Source organism: Aethalodelphis obliquidens, unplaced genomic scaffold (assembly GCF_003676395.1).
Source record: "Aethalodelphis obliquidens isolate GAN/ISIS:26980383/991018 unplaced genomic scaffold, ASM367639v1 scaffold38, whole genome shotgun sequence".
Lineage (NCBI taxonomy): Eukaryota > Metazoa > Chordata > Mammalia > Artiodactyla > Delphinidae > Aethalodelphis > Aethalodelphis obliquidens.
The window spans coordinates 10,763,573-10,780,302 of record NW_020837982.1 but is presented as its reverse complement, the minus strand read 5'-3'; the positions used below and the strand labels follow the sequence as shown (position 1 = coordinate 10,780,302).

Below are 16,730 nucleotides of genomic sequence, written 5' to 3'. Positions count from 1 at the left end.
TCTCGATCTGGAGAGATGAGGCCTGGATCTTACCCTCAACACACACAGCCTGGCAAACACAGGCCTGCAGATGGCCTCCAGACTGTTGGTTCAGTCTCTGCCCTGTACCCCAGGCTCACTTGGAAAAGAAAGAATGAATGTCTTCTGTACACTTAGGGCAGTTCTGGGGTAAGGCTGAGACTGCGTTGCTCCCTTCCATGCCTTCTCCTAAAGCTGAGGGTCAGCATGAGGAGGGCTGGGCGTAGGAAGGGAAGGACACTCTACTCCATGCAGCATTGGTGTTCACAGGGAAACAGGCTGAGGAAGGAGTGAGGGGGCAAAGAGCCATTACAAATCTCCAACCTCTTTCCGGAATCCAGCCCTCCCTCCAGCATCTCCAGAAAGGAGGAAGGGAATGAGAGCTCCCACACCCCCTCTCCCATACCCAGAGCCTGTCTTAGGTCTGTGCCGAATGATTCCCTTCCCCCACCAACCAAATCCCAGGGACTCAGCTGTCTGGGTTCCCAGCAAGATGGGTCTTTGTAGAGACAAGAACAAGGAAAGAAGAGAGCTCCAAAACACAGATATGGCTGAGGGGGTGGGGGTGGGGGAGGAAAAGTAGCGGGTTATTATTTAATGGGTACAGACTTTCAGTGTTACAAGATGAAGAGTTCTCGAGATGGACAGTGGTGATAGTTGCACAACATTGTGAAGCTTAATGCCACTGAACTGGACACTTGAAAATGGTTAAGATGGTAAAAGACTGAGGAAAACTGACTGGCTTGAATTTACTATTTCTTTTTTCTTTTTTTTTTTTGCGGTACGTGGGCCTCTCACTGTTGTGGCCTCTCCCGTTGCGGAGCACAGGCTCCAGACGCGCAGGCTCAGCGGCCATGGCTCACGGGCCTAGCCGCTCCACGGCATGTGGGATCTTCCCAGACCGTGGCAGGAACCCGTGTGCTCTGCATCAGCAGGCAGACTCTCAACCACTGCGCCACCAGGGAAGCCCTTGAATTTACTATTATAACGCCTCTTCTTTCTTGCAATTTATCATGGTCTGTGTAATGGCCTAGAGTGTCTTTGTTTTATGTGATGAAGGTATGTGTGATATTATGAAGGTATATATTTGTATTCTGTAACTGTTAAAGACTTAGCCTGACTTTAAAACATGCCACCTGGAACTAATATATAAATGTTTTTTATCTGTTGGCTTTTCATTTCATCCATGTATTCAATATATCTTGATTAAATTCCTCAAAAAATTGGTTAAGATGGTAAATTTTATGTTATGTGTATTTTACCACAATTTAAAAAAAAGGAAAGAAACACATGGTCCTGCACTGACTAGATCAAGCCCCAACTCCTCAGCAGGACATACAAGGCCTCTCACCCCGTGGCCCAAGGAGCCTTCCCAGTCTGCCCTCATTCCATCTCAGCCTGCCCCCAGTTCAGCCACATCACACACCCTTCCTTATCTTCCATACCCGGCAGGCTCAGACTCATATTTCAAGAACTATACAGGAGGCTAATGATATAAACAAGAGCAACATTTCTCATACAGGGAGCATTTTCTATATGCCAAGCACTGTGCTGCACATCTGACTTACATGATTCCACCAAACGCTCCTGGCAACCCTGAGTAGGGTGACTTGCCCATTTTGTAGATGGGGAAACTGAAAGATAAAGAGGTTTAGTCATTTGTTCAAGTTCCTGGCACTTCCTAAGAGATCCCTATTAAATCATTTTACATATCTGTCTCTCTCCCCAGACCCCTGTTCTCCAGGGCCAGGACCAAGTCTTATTCATGTCTGGAGTCCCTATGGAGTACCTAACACAGTGCTTGGCATACTGTCAGGGTCCAATAAATGTTAGTTGAAAGAGAGAAAGAGGGAGAGAGAGAGAGAGAGAGAGAGAGAGAGAGAGAGAGAGAGAGAGAAGGAAGGAGGGAAGGGAAGAAGGGAAGAGAGAGGTAACACACAGGGTGGAGTGAGTGGGTAGACCAGGCTTGGAGCCTACAGCATATGCTCTCAAGCCCCAGAATGGTTTTTAGGGGTGTGGGAGAGGCAGGGGACACTGGGCTGGCATTGTAGGTGCCCTTGGTGGGAGCCTGGCAGAGTCTGTGTAAAAACAGAGTCAGTCTTAATGAAAGAGTGTAGACAGCTCTGGATGGTAATCAGGAATCTTGGAATCTAGGGCAGGCTGGAGAAAGAGAGGTTGGGAGCACAGTGTCCTGGACAGGATGGGGTAGAGGGAGGAGAGAAAAGCTAGCCCTTGGGAGATTCCTCAGGGACACAAGGCCAGGAAGTTGCCACTCAGAACAACCCCCTTGTTGGGGACCAGGTGTGTTCAAGCCCTTGAGCCTCTCTCCCCACTGGCTTGCTCGTACCCGAGACCCCCATAGGACTGGTTTCTTTTCAGGTTTCTATTCAGGTCTCTGCTCAAGTGACACTGCCTCAGAGAGGCCTTGCCTGACCACCTGGCTAATGCTGCCTCTCCCCTACCACCCTTGATTCTACTACAGGATTTTATTCCCTTTATAGAGACAACCACTATCTGAAATGACCTTGCTTATTTATTTTTGTTTATGGACCATCTGGCTGTCTCCTCTCTTACACTGTGGACTTCATAAGCGCAGGGATTGTGTCTATCCTTTTCATCAATGCATTCTCAGTGTCTAGAACAGTGCCTGGTACACAGTAGGTGCTCAGTAAATACCAGTTGAATGAACTTAGTCAAGTGGCCCAGGCTAACCCTGAACATTGCCCAGGGACCAGAGTTGAATTTGGGCTCTCTGGACATGCTGAGGACTCTCCTGAAAAACACTCTGACTGGAAGGAGGCAGCCAAAGACTTGCAAACTTGAGATTGTGAGGGTCCAAGGAGGGGCCTAGGATGTGTCTTCCAACCCAGAGACTCTCTGGGGTCACTTAGGTCCTGGCTAATCCTTGTAGAAGGGGGACAGCAGGTCCAATGAGTGACTCACCCTGTTGCCTGGGTTACTGGTAGGAAGATCCTCGTAACCTAGGAAGCTGGGACACTGGGATCCCCATGGGGTCTGGAGATGGGGGATGGGCATGAAGTTTCCCAGGGAGCTGGGGGCTGAGGCAGGAGGGTACCCCAGGAAGGAGATGGGGCGCCAGGATTCTCCAGAGGTCTGGAGGCTGAGTCACCGTATGTTCTTTGAGGGCAGAGATATTCCCGACTCTGTCTGTTCTTTCCAGCTGGGACCAGCACAAACCAGTTCCTGTTTAATGGAGTAAAGACAAATTCATCTGGGAGCGCAGTTAGTGGGCCGAGATGAGGAGAGATAGAGGCAGCCTTCTCCCTCTGCTCTCCCCCCCTTTTCTTTCTCCCTGCTGCCTCCACCCCTTTTCCCAAAGGCCTCCATCTCTCTATGACCCACTCACGCCCCCTGCTGCTCCTTTCTTGGATAGCAGTGGCCTGTCTAAAGGACAACAAAATCCCATCTCTTCCCTTCCCTCCCGATTTCTGGGGACCAGCCCCAGAGGGACAAAGCTAAAGCCCCGGGGCTGCAGCTGCTGGGGAAGGAGGTGGGCTGCTGGCTCCCAGGGAGTGACTCGCAACTGGGGTGTGTGTGTCTGTGGGTCTGTGGGTGCTGTTGCTGGGATCTCAGCCTAAGAAGTCACCACTTCCTCAGGAATCCCTCCTCGATCCCCAGCCTAGGTCAAGGCCACTGGACTTCGAGCTTTCTCAGTTCCCTGACTGCTCCTTTATGGCGTATATCAGAGTTTCCAATTATCCACTCACTTGTTAGTCTTTGATGGATGCCTGCCTCCCCCAGGGGACCACAAGCACAGAGAGGGCAGGAAGCAGGGTTAGTTTTTTGTTTTGCTTTGTTTGGGCCGCCATGTGTGGCATGCAGGATCTCAGTTCCCCGACCAGGATCAAATCCAGGCCCCCTGCGTTGGGAGCTCGGAGTCTTAACCACCTGCACTAGGGAAGTCCCGAAGCAGGGTAAGTTTTGCTCATCAGTGCAACCCGATGCTCAGCACAGTGCCTGGTACATTGCAGATGCACAGTAAATATTTGTTAAATAAATGAATGAGTGACATTCAAAGGAGGTTCTTAGGTGGGGATGTAATGGTAGTGTCGGTGCCATTGCCTGGGCTCTGGGGGCAGCTGTGAGTCCAGATGTCCTGGCTTCTGCTCAGGGCCCGGTCCATGTCCAGCCTCTGGCCTTGTGCCCGAAGGCCATCCAAGCAAAAGGATGCAGAAGAGGCCTCTCCTACAGCGAGGTAGTATGGAGGAGGCATTAGGGTGGCCGTGGTCCAGAAGCTCCTCCCCACTTTTCCAGTCCTCTAACCTAAAGTTTTTAAAGCACTTCCTCCCACTGTCCCCTTATCCTCTCTCTTCTTATGGCCTTCTCCTCTTCCCTCGCAGAGATTTCCTTCCCCTAAAAATGCATCCCTTCCCACCTCTTCCCCTCCCCTTAGCTGTTTCCCATGGTGTGCTAAGAAACTTCAACATCACTTTCTTACCTGGCAAAGCCTCCAGGAAGAGACGCCCCTGTGTTTGGGCCCAGAGGTTGAGGAGGGGGGCAGGGCCCATGGGAGGCAGAGCAAGGATCTCCTTCTTTGTCCCCTGGCTCAAAACCACCTTGGACACAGTCAGCTTCAGCTGAAGAGTGATCCCCAAGATGAGGGGCAGATCCAGCCCTGGCCCTGACACAGAAGACAGCACCACTTTCTGCAGAGTGTGTGGGAAGGGACATAAGTGGGGGAGGAAAGAATGAACTGCATCTGCTCCATGTGGCCCCACCCCTGGCTGCCTTAATTCTGTCTCTTAGCCATGCAGTCTATCTACTGGCCATTCCCACCACCTCCATCCTGCCTTAATTCTCCTGGCTTGGCCTTCTATAAAACCGTACCCTCCCCAGGTAAATATATAATCTAACTACAAGTCACTGTTTGCTGTGGGCAGCTTTAATATGTGTCTCTGCCCGCCCACCCCAACCCTTAAACCATTGTAATATTGACATTTTATTTTATTTTTATTTCTTTATTTTTTCGTAATATTGACATTTTAGAGTCCCCTTTTCTCCCACCGCTCCCAGGCTCCACTGAATGCAGCCAGCATCTCCCTCTTACTTGATCTTGGAGGTGGAGGCTGAGCCAGAAAGGGTTTTCTGGGGTCCCAAGGGCAAGGAGGTGGCCTGAGCCTGCTGCTAGCTGGAGTCCCAGGTCCAAGGAGAAGGCCCAGGGCTCTACATGAGGCCAGGGAATGTCTGGGGGGAGAAATGACCCTCCTGAGGTCTGAAGGCTGGGGATTCATGGAGAGAAGGGGCTAGTGCTGGAGGGAAATGGACACAGAGCTGGCCATGGAGGGGAAAATACCCTTTACCTTCGAGACTGAATTCTGCACCAGTCCCTGGCGGGAAGAATATCCCAGGTTGAGACTCTACAGCACAGCTTCTGAGACTAGTGGGGACAGATGCTGAGGTCTGGGCCTGCTGGTCCAGCCAGTCTTCCCGGCGCAGGCAGCCATCCAGGGCAGGGACCAGCTGGAGCCCGTGTGGGGAAGGGAAGATGCGGGGGATGCTGGAATCAGGATATCTGAGCGCCAGTCCCAGACTCCCACCCTGTTTATTCCCCTCCAAGATGCAAGCATTTGGCCTCCCCCATGCAGCTCTCACCCCATACCCCCTCCTTGAAGTGTGGACTTAGACCCCCAGGGCCACCCAGCCAGCAATGCTTTACGAGCTTTGGTCATGGTTCCTGCCCCTGTGACGCAGCTACCCGCAACCAGAGTTTGGAGGCAGGGAAGAGCAGCACCCCCAGAACAATCTTCACGATGGGCTGGGGTTTGTGCGCCAGTGGCCCAGAGACCTGTCTCAGATGCAGCACCTCCTCCCCATCCAGCCCTAGCATCACAGAATCCGCATGGATCTTCACTTCCATCTGCAAGAAGAAAAAGAGAAGAAGAATCAGAGGTTCCTGGGGCCTGCCTCCACCACTTTCTTCAGAGGCAGTCTAGAAAATGCCATACTGAAGATGGCAGAGTAGAAGGACTTGAGCTCACCTCCTCTCATGAAGACACCAAAACCACAACTAACTGCTGAGCAACCATCTACGAAAAAAGACTTGAACCTACCAGAGGCAGTCTGGTATGGCAGAAAGAACATGTACTTGAAGAGTCAGCTGGCATCCCTTACATACTAACAAAGCCTCAGAACTCCCTTCTGAAAAAATGGGGACAAGAATAGCAACTTCTGGGACTTCCCTGGCGGTCTAGTGGTTAAGACTCTGCAATTCCGGGACTTCCCTGGTGGTGCAGTGGTTCAGAATCCGCCTGCCAATGCAGAGGACACGGGTTTGATCCCTGGTCCGGGAAGATCCCACATGTCTTGGAGAAACTAAGCTTGTGTGCCACAACTACTGAGCCTGCGCTCTAGAGCCCGTGAGCCACAACTACTGAGCCTGCGTGCTACAACTACTGAAGCCCGCACGCCTAGAGCCCGTGCTCCGCAACAAGAGAAGCCACCACAATGAGAAGCCTGCGCACCGCAACAAAGACCCAATGCAGCCAAAAAAATAAATAAAATTATATTAAAAAACAAAAAAGACTCTGTGCTTCCACTGTGGGGGGCACGGGTTTAATCCCTGGTCAGGGAACTAAGATCCCGCATGTCAAGAGGTGTGGCCAAAAAAAAAAAAAAAAAAGCAATTTCATGGGGCTTTTGTGTGGATTCAATGAGAAGACAATGGTAAAGAGATGCCCAATAACTTGGTTCCATTCCCTTCCTCACACCAGCTCAAGACACCCCTCCCTCAGGACCAGATCTGGCTTACCTGGTGCCACCTCTCATCGTCCAGCCGGGGTCCAGCACGCACTGTAAGTTGGGCCCAGTGATTATGAAGCTGGATCTCAGGCCTCCCATCCCGAAGTCCCAGCACAAACCAGTCATCCTCTGGATTGGTATCACCATAAAAAATCACTCCCTCTGGATCCCAGGTCCGAAACTCAAAGGAGGAGGAGGTTCTGGAAGGACACAGAAGGAAAGACTGGGTATGGGGTGTGCTCTTTGAGCATAGATGTGAGGTTGAGGGAATTGGAGTACAGGGAGAGAGAAGGACAGGGAGACAGGGAAAAGAGCGGGGCTGGTGCACTGTTTATAATAGCAAAGACATGGAAGCAACCTAAATGTCCATCGATAGATGAATAGATAAAGAAGATGTAGTACATGTATGCAATGGGATATTACTCTGCCATGAAAAAGAATGAAACAAGGACTTCCTTGGTGGTCCAGTGGTTAAGACTCCAAGCTCCCAGTGCAGGGGGCCTGGGTTCCATCCCTGGTCAGGGAACTAGATCCCACATGCGGCAACTAAAGATCCTGAATGCCGCAACGAAGATCCCACATGCTGCAAATAAGACCCAGCACAGCCAAATAAATAAATAAATATTTGAATGAATATTGAATTTGAATGAAACAATGCCATTTGCAGCAACATGGATGGACCTAGAGATGATCATACTAAGCGAAGTAAATCAGACAAAGACAAAATACCATATGCTATCACTTACAAGTGGAATTTAAAAACTGATACAAATGAACTTATTTGCAAAACAGAAAGACTCACAGACATAAAAAACAAACTCATGGCTACCAAAGGGGAAGGTGGGGAGGGATACATTGGGAGTTTGGATTAACAGATACAAACTACTATATATAAAATAGATAAGCAACTTCTGTTGCTTATTCCTTGAAATGTGCCAGCTTATATTTTATCATCTTTTTTTTTTTTTAATCACATCTTACTACCATGTTTGGTCTCTGCTTTTTGCTTCTGTTTTAGGAGCAATGATCTCAATAAAGAATATTTTTGGAAAATAAAAATAAGCAACAACGTCCTACTGTATAGCACAGGAAACTATATTCAATATCTTGTAATAAACCATAATGCAAAAGAACCTGAAAAAGAATATATATATAACATGTATCATAAATACATGTATATATAAAACTCAATCACTTTGCTGTACCCCAGAAACTAACGCAACATTGTAAATCAACTATACTTCAATTAAATAAAGCAAAAAAAAAAGAGAGAGAGGAGCTGTTGGAGAGAGGGTAAGGTCAGGGGACTAGGTCAAAGAATTAGGTCAACCCCATACTTTATGATCTTGGTGAGGTTAAAAGTCATGATGGTTACAAGTTCTTGTCCAGGGCCATTGCTGAGGTGCAGAGCAGGCCGGTCCTGAGTCCTCTGCCAGAGAGAAAAAATAAACAAGCTGAAATAAGATGTGCCAGAGACAGACAGGAGGGAGAAGCACTGCTACAAGTCCAGAGGAGGAAAGAAAGGAAGAGAGCAGAGCTAAAGTGTAGCTCACTTAAACACACACAGGGCTTAGCGCCCTGTCCTGCTCCTGTACCTGTCTGGGGAGAGTATGTCTCACGGCTCATCCTTCATGGCTGGGAGGCAGCAGTAGCAGCAGCAGCGGCAGCCCATGCCATGTGGCCGGTGGACCTCCGCTCTCCATAATCAGCCGCGGTCCTCTCTGTGCCTCAGACAACTCTGAGGAGAATGCGTGGGGGCAGGCAGCGTCACACATGGTTGGTGGAGGGTTAAATGTTGCCCCGGGGGAAGAAGGGGGGCAGGAGACAGGGCCACTGACCCTACGGCCCCTCTGAGGACAAATGGAGTGAGGAACAGAGTTCCTCCACTACCCTCCCCCACTGCTGAGAAGGTTTCTGAGCTGGGAGAGGACACCTCACTTCCCCTCTCCTTCTAGAGCCTGACCTGGGTCCTCCAAGCCTTCTGCCCACCTGCGGAGGCTGCCTTGAGGACAAACATGAGATCTAGAAACAGACATGCCCAGATCCCCAAGTAGCATCCTCCATAAGGCCTAGAGCTGTGAGACATAGAATCCCAAATACTAGCTGGGTGACTGTGGGTAAGTCACCCCACCTGTGTGCTTTAGTGTCCTTGTCTGCAAAATGTGAAAAATACTTACTTTCCAGAGTTACTGTGAATGAGGATGAATCGAGATGATACAGGCACAGTGCCTGGTATCTGCTCTGAGCTCTTCCCTTAGTATTTTCCCAGGCCTCTGAGGCTTGCTGCATAGGGAGGTATTGTCTCTGAGTGTGATTCAGTGGATACTAAGAGTCCTGGTCCCCCCCCACCATTATCTTCTCTTAGCCGTCGACTACAAGGCCTAACCATTTACCAGTAGAAATTCATCACCCTCTCCCTGACCCATCTTAAAATACAAATGCCCCCAAGAGGAGTAACACTTTGAGCCAGTAGGCAAGAGCTGGAGGTCTTGGGGCTCACCCCGAGTCTGGATGGGCTGGAATGGGTGAGTTGGGGTGAAGGGTAGAGGAGGTATCACTGCACACTTCAGTTAAAGAAGGAGGTATCTTTTGAGCCGTGGAGTTTCTCCAACGGAGGCTGGAACACCCAGATAACAACAACGAGGAAGCCTCGGCAGTCCAGCCTTGACCCCTGCGGGGTGTGCGGTCAAGAGACCCGGCCATAGGGGTAGAGCTGGGGGGCGGCGGGTGCGCGGGGGGCGGGGACATGCCTGCTCTGCAAGCTGATTGGCTGGCAGGTGCGGGCTGTAGGGGCCCGAAATTAGGGGCTACCAGGCTGTGCGGACCGCTAGTCCCACCACTCTCTCCGCCCCGCGGCAGCCGGAATCGGGCTTCTGCTTCCCAGCCCGCGGCTCCCCCACCACCTCGCTCCCCACCACTCCCCCGGCTTTCCGGGATCCGAATTTGGAGGCCCCTTAAAGGGTCCCCGTTGCTCTTCGTCCGGTCCTGCAGAACGGAAGTGGGGATCCTGGACTTCGGTTCCAGACGGTGGAGATCGGGATGGCTTCCGTGCTGATCCGAGAAGCCAAGGAGGGAGACTGTGGAAATATCCTGAGGCTGATTCGGGTGAGGGCTGCGGGCCGGAAACCGGGGTCCCAGAGGGGGTCAGAGCGGCGCTGCTGGAGTGGGGACGGGAAGGAGGAGGTGGGAGCAGAGGGAGGAGCGCGCCCAGGGCTCCTGCTTAGGGAGCAGTGAGGCCCTCCTGCCTTAATCTAGCCTCTGTCCGCACGCTGTAGGAACTCGCTGAGTACGAGAAACTCTCAGACCAGGTGAAGATCAGTGAAGAAGGTACGGGCCCAACACCTGAGTCCTGACGGAGGCTGGGGTGGAAGTGACGGATGGGTTCCCCAGGCAGTAACTCCAGACTGGGCACACACCCAGGCCTTCTTTCTCTATCTCTTTGTCACAACTCCGATCTCTGCAGCCCTGAGAGCAGATGGCTTTGGAGAGAATCCTTTCTATCACTGTTTGGTAGCAGAGATTCTTCCTGCGCCCGGGGAGCCACAGGGTAAGAGCACCCTGACCTCAGAGGTGCCTTCTCCAGTCAGCCTCAAAGGTCTCTCCCCCAGGTGCCCAGCGGCCTGACCCTTCTTTTTTTCTCTCTCAGGGCCCTGTGTGGTGGGCTATGGGCTATACTACTTCATCTACAGCACATGGAAGGGACGAAACATTTATCTGGAAGACATCTACGTGAAGCCAGAGTATCGGGGTACTGGGCAGAGGCCGGGATGGGAGAAAAGCAACCTATAGACTGGACCACCATCCCTTGCCTCTTAATCCTAGCCTATGGTCTTTTCTGGTCCCCTTCAACTCAGACGATCCCTCTTTTTGCCTTTTTCTCCCCACATCAGGTCAGGGGATTGGCTCCAAAATAATCAAAAAAGTGGCTGAGGTGAGGAGAGGGATGGGGCTACAGGCTGGGCCCTGGCAAAGCAAAGCTGTATGGGAGGCACCTGGGTTGAATGGAGGGCGAGCAAGTCTTTTCCTTTTTGACCCAGGAAAGTGAGTGGTGTCTTCTCCCACAGGTGGCCCTGGATAAGGGCTGCTCCCAGCTCCGCCTGGCAGTCCTAGACTGGAACAAGGGGGCTATGGACTTGTATAAGGCCCTAGGAGCCCAAGATCTGACGGAAGCTGAAGGTTGGCACTGCTTTCGCTTTGAAGGAGAGGCGATGAGGGAGTTGGCAGGAAAGTGACGCCATCCCTTGCGGATCTCTATTTCAGCTTCTTCATCCCCACCAGCTCAAGCAGTCCTCAGAGACTGCCTCCACTGACCAAGGCCTCCCTGAAGGAAGGGAAGGAGGGTTGGAAGTGAATACTCCCAGACGGAAAGAACAGAGGTGAGGAAGAGGCAAGGCTTCCCACCTCCTTGTTAAGGGTGAAAAATAAATGAGAATTCCCATGTGTTGATGTGGTGTTGGGTGGAGGAATTGAGGATGTGACAAGCTTCAGCTATTACGACCCTTCCTCAGTGTCTTCTGGTCAGTGGATGTTGCTCCTGGGGATAAAAGTGGGCCTAAGATGACTTTCACCCACAATGGACCAGAGTATTGACTCTGGCCTCTAGCACACATATCAGGCTTGTTGCTCGGGCTTGGGACCCAGACAAAGGTCTCCAGTGTCTGGACTGGGCTGTGTAGAATCCGAGACTGAGGCAGGCCCACCGACTCAACAGATGGAGCAGGCTGCCACCTGGTGGTGGCATTTTAGGGACACTGGGAAGGACCACTGGCCCCAACTTTTCAAAAAATCCACTCACCTAGCGAGTGCTTTTTCTTTTTCAAAAGTCACAAAGCCTTTATTTTCAGTTCAGCAGAACCAAAACAAACCTTTAGGACGCATGGAGACAAGAAGGGAAACAGGTTCATTTCCTACTTTCATCATATTTCGTAATGCAGGTTTGTTGTAGAGAAGTTTGAAGGGACATATAAAAATAAAATCCATAGCCTTACTTACATCTCTACTCTTAACCCTTTGGTATTGATTCTTTAGATTTTTTCAATGTACATATATACATACAATTAGTTAAGTGCGGGGGGATTTATGGGATCAACTCTTTTGCAACCTGTTTTTTCATTTAACAATAAATCAGAAACATCTGCCTAAGTTATTAAACACATCATCACTTTCAGTGGTGACATATTATTCCTCTTGTGGAGGAACCATTGGTTAAATGGTCATAATTTAGACACTGAAAGTGGACAAGAAGGTAACATACATGTGTCAATTGTAAAAAACAGGATCCATGGAGTCTAGAGAGTTGAAGATCCATCTCAAAATTCGAAATTTAAAAAAAATACAATTCAGCCAAACAACACTTCAAATGCCCAAATTCTTCCAGAGGGGTGCCAATTTGGGGCCCTTAAAACGAGTTTACAACAGATGGGCCTTTAGGACAAACTTGATTGAGAAATAATGAAGCTTGTCAGCCCCTTCCACAGATGGGAGCCAGAAGAATCCAGTTTCATGCCCTTGGCTCATCTAATCTGCAGGGATGAATATCTTTTTAACATGAACAAGTTATCTTTTGACGGCACTTTTAAAACTGAACTCAGAATGAGTTATTTCTGGAAGGACACACAAACAAGCAGAGAGTGGTCGCTTCCAGGGAGAGGAACTGGGTGTCCAGGTAACGGAAGGAAGGGGACTCTTCCCCATACCACTTTGGATCTTCTGAATTTTGTGCCTCGCCCATGTAGTACTTCAGAAAAATGAATAAATAAAACTTTAAATGCTAATGCAGAAGAAAAGAGTATGAACTAGGAGGGCTTCCCTGGTGGCGCGGTCTGGGAAGATCCCACATACCGCAGAGCGACTATGCGCGTCTCACCGCAACTAGAGAAAGCCCTCGCACAGAAACGAAGACCCAACACAGCCAAAAATAAATAAATAAGAGTATGAACTAGGAAACTTAATATTTCCAAAATGTATCTTGCCCCCGTCCTGTTTTGTCTTTGCTTTTCGGAGTTTACACTTGTTTTTTGTTATTCGCTCATCCTGACCCAGATCTTACCAGTTTTCATAGGGTGTCTTTGCACCCCAGCATCAATCCATTCTGCAGCCACCCCATGGTCTCCCACCCACTCATCACTTCATTAACCTCCTGTAGGGTGATTCTATTAAGTGCTGGGGCTGACTAGTATAGAGTGAAAATCACCTGGGTTCTGGCCATTCCAGGGAGAACAGAGGGGAGGGCATTTAGGGGGAAGGATTTTTAAAGAAAGAATAGAGAAAAATATCTCTCAAATCTGTCCACATCCCTAACCCCACTCCCACTATCTCCTCTCTTTGAAAATTGCTATAACCTCCTAACTGATCTTCCAGCCTCCTTCTGTAACTACCCCCTTCCATGGGGTTATTTTTTTTTTAATCATAGATATACAGTACACTATTTAAAGTGTCAAATATCTCTACAAGACCTATATAAGAAAACAGTAGTCTCCCAATTCCCCTAACTCTTCAGAGTCAATCATGTTCAATTGAGTTTTTAAATTGTATTGTTATGGGGGGGGTTTGTATTCACCTTCATATTTCAAATTCAAAATGGCATACAGATATTGCTACTTTTTTCTTTTTTTTTTTTTTTTGGCCGCATTGGGTCTTCGTTGCTGCGCACGGGCTTTCTCTAGTTGCGGCGAATGGAAGCTACTCTTCGTTGCGGCGCGCAGGCTTCTCATCGCAGTGGCTTCTCTTGTTGCGGAGCACGGGCTCTAGGCACGTGGGCTTCAGTAGTTGTGGCACACGGGCTTAGTTGCTCTGAAGATGTGGGATCTTCCCGGACCAGGGTTCGAACCCGTGTCCCCTAGCATTGGCAGGCGGATTCTTAACCACTACACCACCAGGGAAGTCCAGATATTGCTACTTCTTGATGTTTCTGTTTCGAGCACTAGTATTGACCTCCCATTGCTAACCCTCTTTTCCAACCCCTCTTTCACCCCATCCCTACTTCCCATCCTTCCATCCTTCCAATATTATATCATAACTCTGGATGGATCTGTGTTTCGTATTTACATGTTATGATTATGCAAATGCTCTTCACAGTTGAGCCATGAGGATTGTTATAGGTGTTTTTCTTTCTTTTTTAATTTATTTATTTATTTATTTATTTATTTTTGGCTGCGTTGGGTCTTCGTTTCTGTGTGAGGGCTTTCTCTAGTTGCGGCAAGCGGGGGCCACTCTTCATCGCGATGCGCGGGCCTCTCACTATCGCGGCCTCTCTTGTTGCGGAGCACAGGCTCCAGACGCGCAGGCTCAGTAATTGTGGCTCACGGGCCTAGTTGCTCCGTGGCATGTGGGATCTTCCCAGACCAGGGCTCGAACCCGTGTCCCCTGAATTAGCAGGCAGATTCTCAACCACTGCGCCGCCAGGGAAGCCCTTCTTTCTTGCATCATTTTTGTTTTCCCTGAAATTAATACTTGCCTTGTCTCCTATATTCATTTGCTTAGTTTTCTGCGTACTCTAATTTATCCCCCAGTTCTCCCTTAGTTATGTTAATCTCTTCTTAAGAATATACAAACACGTAAGGAATTTGATCTATTTCATTTTGAAGAACTTTCTCACGGAGCCCTTAGACCTGCTCCAGCACACAGTCTGATCTTTAGGCTGCACTGTTGGAGTCTCCTTTCACATCCATCTTAGGGACCTTTGCCCCGCTCTTGACAGCCTGTTTCCCAGAACCTATGTACTCACCTTTCTCGGTTTACTTTGATGGAGTTTCTTGAGAAAGGATGCCTGGGAGGTAAATTTGTTGGAACCTTACACGTCTGAAAATGTCTGTTCTACTCTTGTACTTAATTGACAGTGTGGATGGGTATCAAATATTAGATTAGAAATAATTTACCCTAAGAATTTTGAAGGCATTTCTCCATTGTCTTCGAGCTTCAGAAACTGAAAGTTTGCTGTATTGCTGTTCAGAAACCTGAAATTTCTTATTCTGAATCCTATGTATGAAGCTTATTTTTATTTTCCTTCCCTCTTTCCCCAACCACAGCTTTTAGGATCATCTCTTTATCCTAGCATTCTGAAATCTTCCATGGAAATGTCTTAGTGTTTTCTCAGTGGGTCTTTGCAATCTGGAAACTCATGTTCTTCAGTTATGGAAACATTTAAAATTTTTATTATTATTTTTTGGATGATTTTCTCCCTCCATTATCTCTGTGATCTCTTTCTGGAACTTTTGTTGTTATTCAGATGTTGAATCCCATGGACTAATCCTATAATTAAAAACAAATTTTTTTTTCTTTCCTTTTTCCCCATCTCCTTCATTTTCTGGCTCTACTTTCTGGGAGATTTCTTTAATTTCTATTTTCCAACCCTTCTACTGAAATTTTTTAATTCCCCTAATTGATTTTATTTATTTATTTTTCTTCCAGTTTTAATGAGATATAATCGACATAACAGCACTGTATAAGTTTAAGGTGTGCCGCATAATGATTTGATTTACTTACATCATGAAGTGATTATCACAATAAGTTTAGTGAACATCTATCATCTCATACAGTTACAAAATTAAAGAAATAAAAAATTTTTTGTGATGAGAACTTAACAACTTTCATATATAACGTACAGCGATGTTAATTATTTTTATCATGTTGCACATTTCATACCTCCTTCTACTGAATTTTTATTTTTGCTCTCATGTTTTTAATTTCTAAGAACTCTCTTTTATTCTCTGCATTTTAAAAACATTGTTTTTGTTTCATGGATATATGTTCTTTTCTTATCTGAGAATATCCACCACAGGTTTTTTTAAAAATGTTTTTCTCCTTGTGTAGTCTGTATTTCTTCTAAACTTTTCCTTCTTTCTTTGTTTTGGCCTCTGTCTTTCATTTTAAAGTCTTTCCTCAAATGTCTGGTAATCCTCAGTTGTCTGCTCATATTTAAGATCAGGACACCAAGGCACTGATTGGAAACTGTGAGTGTGTCTGTATGGGATGTAGGGAGGCATGTGGACCGTGAACTTTACTATAGGGTGAGCCATGAGGCCATTTCCTTGAGGAACCCCTGATGTCAGTACCATTAGGTCTTTTTCCTTGTCTGGTTAGATTTCCCAGAGAAGATGCTTCCAAACTCCTGCCTGGAGGGTGTAAGCCTGGTTGTAGGTAATCTCAGAGCTGGGTGAAGAGGGAGTCTGGGGCAAGTCTCAACATTCAATCTGTAAACTTTCATTTGATCCCCATTTTCAGTATCTATCTAGCCATCCATCTATCAACCTATCCATCTTTCTAACTTCCTCTCTCAATCTCTCTGTGTATTTAGAAGTCCTAAGGCAGGACTATCCTGGCGGTCCAGTGGTTAAGACTCCGTGCTTCCACAGCACGGTGCATGGGTTCGATCCCTGGTCCAGGAACTAAGATCCCACATGCCATGCGGTGCTGCCAAAAAAAAAAAAAAAAGAAGTCCTAAGGCAAGCTGGGGCATTCTGTTGACACATTCTGTATAGTCCAGCTAGAGTAATTTCACCTACAGGCAATTTCACCTAAAGGCAAGTTGGCTGAAAATTCAGTCACAGCTCCCACTGCTGTCAGCACAAAGTCCAAACTTCTGGCTAATCCCTCCAGGCTCTGGCCCAAACCTCCATTATCTGAAACATTATTCCAGCCTTTTTTCCCCAGCAAGTCAGTTCTGACCATGTTAGACTCTTTCCAGTACCTCAAATGCAGTGTAGTCTCCCCTCTGGGCCTTCTGTACATGCCATTTCCCCATCTGAAATGCTTTTCCCCCTTTTCCCACTCTCATCCTTGGCCTGAATGAACAATGACTAGAGCAGATGAAAAAGTGCAAAAGTCAAATCTGAGAGGACTGTTGCTGCCAGAGGCTTGGAAATTGATGATGGTGCCATTTCCAAGACAAAATTCAGCCACTCCTGTTGCTTAAGGGTCCAAACCCAAACTTTTTAGTCTGACAGCCAGCACTC

The 16,730-nt window shown here is 48.1% G+C and overlaps 2 protein-coding genes across 4 annotated transcripts; one reads left to right on the top strand and one right to left on the bottom strand.

Moving 5' to 3' along the window:
• Positions 1–3,968: 3,968 nt before the first annotated feature.
• SHBG (sex hormone binding globulin) lies at positions 3,969–8,665 on the bottom strand. The gene is given in 8 exon segments (XM_027130923.1): positions 3,969–4,224; positions 4,478–4,685; positions 5,087–5,223; positions 5,340–5,499; positions 5,735–5,896; positions 6,788–6,977; positions 8,115–8,206; positions 8,373–8,665. Coding segments are annotated over 8 exon segments (1,302 nt in total). The 5' UTR covers positions 8,553–8,665; the 3' UTR covers positions 3,969–4,051.
• A 298-nt stretch (positions 8,666–8,963) lies between these two features.
• Positions 8,964–12,579, top strand: SAT2 (spermidine/spermine N1-acetyltransferase family member 2). Of its 3 annotated transcripts, XM_027130920.1 has the most exons (7): positions 9,454–9,882; positions 10,053–10,104; positions 10,241–10,324; positions 10,424–10,525; positions 10,668–10,708; positions 10,842–10,953; positions 11,038–12,579. In XM_027130920.1, the coding sequence occupies exons 1-7, from the start codon at positions 9,817–9,819 to the stop codon at positions 11,085–11,087; spliced, it is 507 nt and encodes a 168-aa protein (XP_026986721.1). In that variant the 5' UTR covers positions 9,454–9,816; the 3' UTR covers positions 11,088–12,579. The 3 variants fall into 3 exon arrangements, with proteins under 3 accessions (XP_026986722.1, XP_026986721.1, XP_026986720.1); XM_027130919.1 differs by having other exon boundaries at positions 9,471–9,882; positions 10,842–11,219; XM_027130921.1 differs by lacking the exon at positions 10,241–10,324 and having other exon boundaries at positions 8,964–9,882; positions 10,842–12,579.
• The last annotated feature ends 4,151 nt before the right edge of the window (positions 12,580–16,730 follow it).

Coding starts and splice junctions, on each gene's coding strand:
- SAT2 (XM_027130919.1), top strand. CDS start 9,817: ATGGCTTCCGTGCTGATCCGAGAAGCCAAGGAGGGAGACTGTGGAAAT. Junction 10,105..10,240: donor GGTGAAGATCAGTGAAGAAG/GTACGGGCCCAA, acceptor CGATCTCTGCAG/CCCTGAGAGCAGATGGCTTT. Junction 10,325..10,423: donor TGCGCCCGGGGAGCCACAGG/GTAAGAGCACCC, acceptor TTTCTCTCTCAG/GGCCCTGTGTGGTGGGCTAT.